Here is a 9,994-nt window from a genome sequence, read left to right on the forward strand (position 1 = left end):
TACAGGAGAGACTTGATGTTGCGCGCACATATATGGGCGTCGGCAATCGGCCAAAAGAGTTGGAAAGTATCGGCATATCGGATATCGGCAAAAGAAATATTGTGCATCCCTACCACTGACACTAAACGCCAACATCTTCATTATAGGATGCACTCTTCAAGAACTCTTGATTCATTTTTGTAATAAAAAATAAAATCCTTTTATTTTGACGACGACGACAACAAAAAATTGCGAAAGAGAGGAGGTTACGCTGACTTTGTCGTGCTCCTAGGAAGGGAGGATGTATGGTTGACTTATTGGGACACGGCCCCTAGACCCCTGGGTGTGGGCGAGAGACTTAGGAAAGACATAAGAGAGAGGGGGGGAGGGGGGGGGGGGGATAGAGCAGTAGAGAGATGTTAAACTGTTAGTGAGCCCGGCCAGTTCTGTAGAAACGCGAGGGAGGGTGGAACGGGGCGAGGAGGGGAGGATGGATGGATAGAGTGAGGGAGGGAGGGAGGGGTAGGAGTTGGGGTGGAGGGAGGGAGGGAGGAGGGGGTGTGGCTTTGGGGCTTCAGCAGCAGCCCCCTCCAGCCTGTTGCCCCCCCTGGCTACCGGACAGCGTGGAGTTGGTGGTGGGGTGCTGGGGTCCGATCTTAATACCGTTAGCCTGCGGAGAGATGGGGGAGAGAGAGAGAGACAGAGAGACAGACAGAGAGAGACAGACAGAGAGACAGACAGACAGAGAGAGACACAGAGGAGTCAAAACAAGCAGAACAAAATACAGGCTTCACCTTTTCCAAAGTCAAATTCAAGCACTTTTCAAGCATTTTCAAGGTGCATTTTCAAGCTTTTCCAGCACCTTACAGCTGGGCTAAATTGCATAATTATTATATTTATATACACTCGAAATGATCATTTCACTTCATCACATTAAATCAGATGTCACTGTGCTATAGGTTTGGTGACAGCAGCAATGCCGTTAGCGGCCATTAATACAGGATATTAGTGGAAATAAACAGGATGTATCGCTACTCCCCTGGCTCTCGCATTAAAATGAGAAGGATATATTTGGGTTATCCGGTTCTTCTTCACTTTGTAATGCGCATTTGCATGGTGTGGAATATCATTTCTGCTTTAACCCATTGATACCTGATGCAGCATTTGTGTGTGTATCCCTTTAAGACCGCGAACCGTGTTAACGCGGTCTTAAAGGGATACGCACACAAATGAGGGATATACACACAAATGCTGCATCAGGTATCAATGGTTTAAAGGTTTGGAGCTGTCATGAGCTGTAAGTGATGCTGGAGCCGAGTTGTCTGGAATCATTTTGTGTGAAAAAGGCAAAATCTAACTATTCAGCCAGATAGCGGGTTTTATCCAAAGTAATGGGAATGACAATTGCAAGCAGTTTCAAGCACTTTATTCAAAATCCAATCACTTTTGAAACCTTGAAAACCCCACATTAAAATCCAAGTGTTTTCGAGGGTTTCCAGCACCCGTAGGAACCCTGAAAACGAGTCGATGTTAATATCCGCCGATGAGCGTTTCGGCCCGTTGATTTCACGGTGCCACTAACACCGACAGCTGCCCATAGGGGGCGCCGGTTATAACGCACATCAGAGAGCGAGCAACAGGTGGTGCTGTGTGGGACAAAGGCAAAACCAACACCAGCAAACACTCCACAAGGAAGAAAGGAGAGCCCATATGAAAGGAGAGAAACAGTGAGAGAGGCAGGCAGGTGGGTGGTGGAGAGAGAGAGAGAGAGAGAGAGAGAGAGAGACTCTTTCATCCTTTTAGACTTGGGAGTACAGTGCAGCATCTGAGAGCGCTCTCTCTCTCCTTCTCTCTCTCTCTGTAGTGCTCGCTTTACCTCTGTATTTCATCATCTCTCTCCCTCTGTTGCTGTAGCACACACTCGCCCTCTCTCTCTCTCTCTCTCTCTCTCTCTCTCTCTCTAGATAGATTTATATGTCTCTCTCTCACTGTATCCGCCCCCTCCCTTCAGTAGCAGTAGTGCCTTTGGGAAACACTGTAATGCCTTAAATCACATTTATAGTGCTAAGGCCACGAGTGTGAGTGTGTGTGTGTGTGTGTGTGTGTGTGTGTGTGTGTGTGTGTGTGTGTGTGTGTGTGTGTGTGTGTGATGTGTGAGAGTGTGTGTGTGTGTGTGTATGTGTGTGTGTGCGTGTGCGTGTGTGTGTTCTCATTGAGGCTGCCAGCAGCAGTGTTTCTGGTGGGGGTTCCCTCTCTCAGCTGATGTGGTTTGGCCGACCAGCCTTACTTCACTCCTTCCTACTATTGCTAATAACAAACACACTGACTGGCTGGCTCACTGCACAGCTGACTGGCTGGCTGGCTGGCTCACTGCACAGCTGACTGGCTGGCTGGCTCACTGCACAGCTGACTGGCTGGCTGGCTCACTGCACAGCTGACTGGCTGGCTGGCTCACTGCACAGCTGACTGACTGGCTGGCTCACTGCACAGCTGACTGACTGGCTGGCTCACTGCGCAGCTGACTGACTGGCTGCATCTGTTTCACTGACTGCATACCTGGCTTACTGACTGGACAACCGACTTACTCACTGGCAGACTAGCTTACTGACTAGTTGCCTGCATAACTGGCTTACCGACTGTTCCGAGTGGATTACCGACTGGTTGGCGGCATAAGCGACTTAACGACTGGCCGAAATGGCTCGCCGACTGGACAGCTGACTTACTCACTGGTGACAAATTGCTTACTGACTGGACAGGACTAGTTTACGTTACCCGCCCGGCTCACTGGGTAGCCAGCTTACCGACTGGTTTGGCTGAATGTTTGTTTTCCTGCTGGATGACTGAGACCTTGTGGGATGTGAGGAATTTATGAGTTGGCAGCGTGCCAAGATAGAGGGAGAGAAGGAGGAGGAGGTGAAGAGTGAAGAGAGCGAGTGGAAAGTAGAGCGAGGGATGAGGGAGGGACCCTGGAAGTTTTGCTTGGCTGGAATGAAAGGAAGCAGAGGACGTTTTTTCCCCCTCTCTCTCTCTCTCTCTCACACACACACACACATTGAGGAGAGAGGGAGCGTGGCAAACCACACACACACTGCTGGAAAACCACGCCGAGGAGAAGAGGAGGGAGAGATGAGAAGAACGGAAGAGTGGTGTAAAAGAGGAGAAACAAGACGACAAGAGAGGAGAAGAGTGAATGTGGGCGCTTTCACAGCTGACAGTCTGCCTCCTTGGTTTCCTGATGCGAGAATGATACATTGTGTTGTTTTTCACTTTCACACCAGCCAAAAATCTAACGGTCCAGATAGGGTTAAATCTAACGGTCCAGATAGGGTTAAATCTAACGGTCCAGATAGGGTTCAATCTAACGGTCCAGATAGGGTTAAATCTAACGGTCCAGATAGGGTTAAATCTAACGGTCCAGATAGGGTTAAATCTAACGGTCCAGATAGGGTTCAATCTAACGGTCCGGATAGGGTTAAATCTAACGGTCCAGATAGGGTTAAATCTAACGGTCCAGATAGGGTTCAATCTAACGGTCCAGATAGGGTTAAATCTAACGGTCCAGATAGGGTTAAATCTAACAGTCCGGATAGGGTTAAATCTAACGGTCCAGATAGGGTTCAATCTAACGGTCCAGATAGGGTTAAATCTAACGGTCGGGATAGGGTTAAATCTAACGGTCGGGATAGGGTTAAATCTAACGGTCGGGATAGGGTTAAATCTAACGGTCGGGATAGGGTTAAATCTAACGGTCGGGATAGGGTTAAATCTAACGGTCGGGATAGGGTTAAATCTAACGGTCGGGTTAAATCTAACGGTCCAGATAGGGTTAAATCTTACGGTCCAGATAGGGTTAAATCTAACGGTCCAGATAGGGTTAAATCTAACGGTCCAGATAGGGTTCAATCTAACGGTCCAGATAGGGTTAAATCTAACGGTCCAGATAGGGTTAAATCTAACGGTCCAGATAGGGTTAAATCTAACGGTCCAGATCTAACGGTCCAGATAGGGTTAAATCTAACAGTCCAGATAGGGTTAAATCTAAGGGTCCAGATAGGGTTAAATCTAACCGTCCAGATAGGGTTAAATCTAACCGTCCAGATAGGGTTGCCATACTTGCCAAACCTCCCAGATTGGCCAGGAGACTCCGGTAATTAGCTCCCGTCTCCCGGGATGGAAAAATTTAATTCCCAGAGGGTTTTTTTGACGTCTGAAATTATAAGAATGTGTGTGTGCGTTGGTTACATTGTTACATTGTGTGTCGGGTGCATATCAGGCATTCCATAATAGTGAGTGGTGACAGACAGCGGAGTGTGTGCGTGTGTGTGTTTGAGAGAGCGAGCGAGCGCGAGAGAGAGAGAGAGAGAGAGAGAGAGAGAGAGAGAGACTACTCTGTATCATTATGTGGCAATAAAGCAGTCTGTCTTACCGCCCCAATAAAACAAATCTCTGGTAATTTAGTAACATAAAACAAAACCCTGCCTATAGTAGGCCTACTATCATGGAGACTGTAGAGGGTTAGGCATATGAACGCCTGTCAAGAATAAACTAAGAAATGATGACAGACAATCTGATCACAGAAGAAGGCTGGTTCTGATGAGACCACGACTTGTTGGCATTTTTTTAGCATTTTTGAGACCAGCGAGGTAATCGGGTCCAGTCCAAACTATAGAACTGACGATTGCAATCGTGCAAAAAAAAAAAAAAAAGAAGTTGATCCACGCAAACGCTACTTCCACCAGTCACCAAAACAGGATGTGAAGACGTGGCTTTTTAACCAATAAAATGCTCGCCCTCGACCCATAATGCAGTGCAGCCGGCCTACGGGAGCTGGTTTCATCCCAGAAAACGCGCAATTCTTCCTGCAGTTGGGTTGGATCGAGGTCGGATCACGTTCTCCACAGACTGCACAGAGTTAATTTAGTAGAGCACTATTTCATCTGGAGACCACCTCTTCAACAAGGTCTCGGTCCGCTTGTTTTGGTGTGCGCCCGAGTGGGAAATGCGGTGTTCACACCTGTTCAAACTAAGCGCACCAAGGAGGAAAACGAGCCACAGTTCGATTCAATCGAACCAAACAAGGCAGGTGTGAAAGTGCCCTAAGAAGGAGAAGGCTGGAGAGGGAAGAACAATGGTGTTTCTGTGTGTGTGTGTGTGTGTGTGTGTGTGTGTGTGTGTGTGTGTGTCCTACCTCATTGTTGATATCAAACACGCCCTCCTGGATCTTCTCATAGATCTCCTTGGCTGTGTTGATGAACGCCTGAGAGGGAGAGAGAGAAAGGAGGAGAAAGATAGACAAGCTTCACTTCACGCGTGTTCATATTATGACTCCTGAGAAGGTTTGGCCGACACTGCATGAGTTTATATCAACCCACAACTATTTCTTTCATCTTCACATTTAGCGTCTAAAATGTAAATGCCGTTTTCAGAGGCCTTTCTACGCCGACAAGAAGATGATTCTTGGGGAAACACGGCATACTTGTCATTTGTAGGCACACAAAGGGTCAAATGTCAAGATATATTGAATCTTTATTATGCAACATCCAACCTCTTGTCTCTTACTATGTGCTTCATTCTATCTGTGTATTCAGCTGCATTTATGTAATATACACCAAGGCACTCCTACTCGATGGGCCTCTCAATTCCACTGATTCTGATCTTGGGTCAGCCTCCATCACCATTTCTCCACACTGGCTTTTTAAAGATCTAGAGCCGGGTGTCTGCAACTGTCAACAGTTCAGTTTGAGACTTTTTAATGACGGTTAGAATGAAATGAAACCCAAAGACAGAAGCCACAACCTCTACGTATAATCCAAGAGTTCCACTGCTTCATTTGACTGTCTTTCGAGCGCCGTGAAAGCCTTTGAAGGGTGGAGATGAGGTGATTTAAGACCGGAGCCTGTGGGACACGCTGCCTGCAGCCTGGCTCTGCTGCTTCAAACCAGGAGACTGCTTCTACCCTCTACTGCCAATCAGTCCTGCACACCAGTGTAGGTAAATGGTAAATGGCCTTTACACAAGCGCTTACATTTTTTTTTTTTTTTTTATTAAATTTTAATTAATTAAAAAAATATTCTGGGGGCAACTTTTGCCCCCACTGTCTATAAACTGGGGGCATTTACACAATTTTGGGGGCACGTTAAAAAATAGTAATCAGTGCATAAAGTTGCTCAAGCGACGCGTAGTGTGAACAACAGCGCTGTTTGTGTGAGTTCTTCATCGTCGTCTTCTGGCAACCAGCTTGCAGGTGCTGAGTGTGTGTTAAGAGATGGAAATGAAATGAATTGAATGAAAATAAAATTATCTAAATATTGGTGGGCAATTTTTGCGCCCTGGATCATGGCTTTTAGGGGCATTCTGAGATTTCCTGGAGGCATTTTTGCCCTTGCGCCTGGCTAAATTCCTACACTGGTACACACACACACGCACACACACACACTTTTTGATGAGAAGATGCAGGGAAGTGGCACAAACGCAGACAACATCAGTTGTGTAGGCAGTCCTTCAAAGTGTCCCGAGGACGCATAGAATTTACACTAGAAAAGATATGCGGTCAAATGCGTCCCAGACCACCTCAGTAAGTGGTTTGAGTGATCGGACCACAGTGCGTCTTGGTGGTCGTTTACACTTACACACGCGCTGTCCACTTGTGATCTGATCGCCCGAGACACATTTTAAAACCAAGTGTAAACAGCCTCATCCTAAGCCTAGAGTGTAAAGATTTTAAAATGGCATTAAGCGCAGAGAGCTACTAGCCTTGTGCCATGGGATACCCCCCTGGGATACCCCCCCCCCCCCACACACACACACACACACACACGGTATCCATCCATGCATGCATGCATCTCTTGGGACTACCTCCTAGTGTTTGTGCCTCGAAGGGAGGAACTGGGGGGCTTTACACACTACTTCCCACTGGTGTGCATGGAGGAGCGAGGAAACAGCACCACCGCCTGGCTACACACGCACAGTAACAGCTGGAGGAGAGAGTGCTCCTGAAGCCTGGCTGGTCGGGGACTGAAATGAGGTCGCGGGACTCCGATTTGACACGCGGTCTGAAAAAGGTTGAGGAACCCAAGGGTGCTTTGGCCTCGTGCTCATCCTCCTTTTTTCTCTCTCTCTCTCTGGCGCCCTCTTTCTGCTCCTTGAGGAGCTTGGAGGCAGGGGAGGAGATCAAAGAGAGGAAGGAGGGAGAGTGGGGAAAAAGAGAAGAGTAGAAAACAGTAGAATAAAGTGGAGATGAGAGGACAAAGAAAAGAGAATGAAAGAGAAGGGAAGAGTGGAACAGAGCACAATAGAGAGCCAAAGTGAACGTCACTTCCTGCTTCTCTCAGCGTGCCAAAACATATGAATGGTGGTGAACGGAGAGAGAGACGCTACCTTTCTGATGCTGTTTGAATTGTGCCACGGGGGGTACACGTGTTAAAGTTTGCCAATTTAAAAGAGAACTCTGCATGTGAAGAAAGTCACAGTTTGTCCTGAAACTGAAACGTAAGGTTTAGTTTTGTCAATCAACTACATCTCTCGTGTCGCACATTATACGTCACACCAACAACAATGGACTGGTGGGAGAGACGTCACTTATGCGACTGGTTGTGTGTAGGGCTGCCACAAACGATTATTTTGATAGTCGACTAGTCACCGATTATTTCAACGATTAGTCGACTAATCGGATCATATCGCACAATTACTCAATCGCTCTGATTTAGCTATCATCAGCTTCTAAATTTAGCTTCAAGTTGTTTTAAGCATGTGCCAAATAAAAATAAAGACAATTAATGATGATAATTCACTCAAAAATAATATTTTCATGAACTTTAAAGTTTAGAGCATGTAGCAGCATATTTATTTCTGGCACCAATGTACGGTACTTGCATGTAATAAATGTAATATAGTGCAAATTGCAAAACTGCAAAATAGTATACATTGAAATTGAAAACATATAGTGCAATGAAATATGTACTATCCATTGAATGAATAATGCAAAATAAAATTAGGGCACTACTACGTGGAATGGAAATGGAACCAAAAACTATTCACTGCAACCAAAATATCAACAAAAATAAATTGTTTCAGTCTTCTCAGGCATCAAACACATTTTTAAATGTCGTAAGTAGAGTGCAAACTGCGGAGTAAAATGAGGTTTCCAGTATTCCCGTCAGCAACACATGAGCTTAACGTTGCTATGGTGACAACATTACAGCAGGCTTTTAACGTTAATATCGTTAGTAGGGATGCACGATATACCGGCAATCATATCGGTATCGGCCAGTATCGGCCGATTTTTTAACATATCGGTCATATCGGTATCGGTCAGATGTTGCAATGTTAATATCGGTTATCATTATCAGCCAAATTCTTCACATTGATATGAAATAATGCAGTAAATCTATGATTTATGGGCTTTTCCAAAGGCTTTGCAAATAAAGAAATGCATAACTTTTTCAAATTCAGTGTTAACATGTGTTTTTCAGTATGTACAAAATGTGATGATCATAAAAATGTGGTTTTATACAGATCATATCGACATCGGTAAATATCGGTTATCGGCCATAACAGCAATGTTAATATCGGTTATCGGCATCGGCCAAAATTTTCATATCGGTGCATCCCTAATCGTTAGCCAATGGCTAACGTTAACAGCTAAAACTTAACGTTGCGGGTGGCAGTGAGCTAACAAGCTAATTAGCCTTCATCTGCATTTGCCACAACGTGCTTCCTTTTGAGATGATCGCGCATCATACTCGTGCTGCCATGATAAGCGAGTTCAGCTTATTTAGCAGATTTTGCACTTCACATTATTGTGGGTGAAATGCTCCCACACTTTGGACGTAGTATGAGGACGGCTAGACATTTTTTCTGTGGAGAAGCACTGGGAGCTGCTTGTTGTTTTTCCGGTCACGGTGATGTCACGTTTTCCCCGGATGATGGGTACTGTGCATGTGCATCAAAGACAGGACGGAGACGCCTGGACGCCAAGCCAGCCAGTGAGGCCATCGCAGGCAGCAGCTTCGCGGAAACAAAACAAAAGTTTTTTTCTTTTTTTCAGCTCCAAAAAAAACATGCGATTACGTCGACTACCAAATTCGTCGGCGACGATTTAAATCGTCGACGTAGTGGCGACTAGTCGACTAATCGTGGCAGCCTTAGTTGTGTGTAGTGTTTCTGATTTAAATTTTATAACTTATAGTTCCACAGTTTGACCACAAACTGAGACTTTCTTGACTTGCAGAGTTATCTTTTACATTGACAAACATGACGTGTGTTACTCCCGTGGCACAATTCAAACAGGATCAAAAAGGTAGCGTATCGCTCCGTTCACCAGCATTCATGTTTTTCACACGCTGGTACAGGGAGAAAAGCAGGAAGTGACGTTCACTTTGGCTGTCTATCCACCTTATTTTTGAATGCCCCACTGTAAAAAATAATCATGGGTACAAGGTCCGGTTTAACGCGACTTATTGTTGCAGCTTGCCATTTCCTTTGTTATACTCGGCTGCAGAGCCGAATTATAAACCGGAAACTGGAGTATGTCATAAAAGTTATAAATATAGCCACGTTATAAACAACTAACCAACGCTGCGGGTCCGTATGGAAACAGTGTTACTCGAAATGGTTAAAAGTTAAATCAATTTGGTCATTCAGTGGCGTTTTACTGCCATGTTACGCTAGCCGCTAGCATTAGCCACAGTAGCCGACTACCCACAATGCATTACGTTATCCCAGCACCCGAACGACACGGCTGTAGAGCAGAATGGCTCTGCTGTAAAATCCTCATAGACGTTTTTTGTCAAGTTAAAACCATAGACTGTAAAACAGCCTATTACACCGGAAGCGGAAGAAGCACCCATCAGGCATCATGGCAGCTAGAAATAAGGTGGATAGAGAAGAGTGGCACTATAAAGATAAGCCAATCGAAATGGAACCACAAATTTATAAAATTATCCTGCTGTATTGAAGAAGACTTTGAAACTAGCGATTGAGACCATAAACTCAGTAGGAAAGTGCTTCCTGAGGC

General features: G+C 45.5%; 1 protein-coding gene across 1 annotated transcript in view; it reads right to left on the reverse strand.

Moving 5' to 3' along the window:
* rab2a (RAB2A, member RAS oncogene family) overlaps window positions 1-9,994 on the reverse strand; it is a 37,620-nt gene continuing 27,626 nt past the window's right edge. The window contains exons 7-8 of the mRNA XM_083653518.1: window positions 5,168-5,236; window positions 1-649 (exon numbers count right to left, since the gene is read on the reverse strand). Coding sequence (XP_083509644.1) covers window positions 554-649; window positions 5,168-5,236 — 165 coding nt within the window. The 3' untranslated portion in view covers window positions 1-553. The remainder of the gene's footprint in view (window positions 650-5,167; window positions 5,237-9,994) is intronic.

This window comes from Poromitra crassiceps (genome assembly GCF_964638095.1).
Source record: "Poromitra crassiceps genome assembly, chromosome: 17".
Taxonomy (NCBI): domain Eukaryota; kingdom Metazoa; phylum Chordata; class Actinopteri; order Beryciformes; family Melamphaidae; genus Poromitra; species Poromitra crassiceps.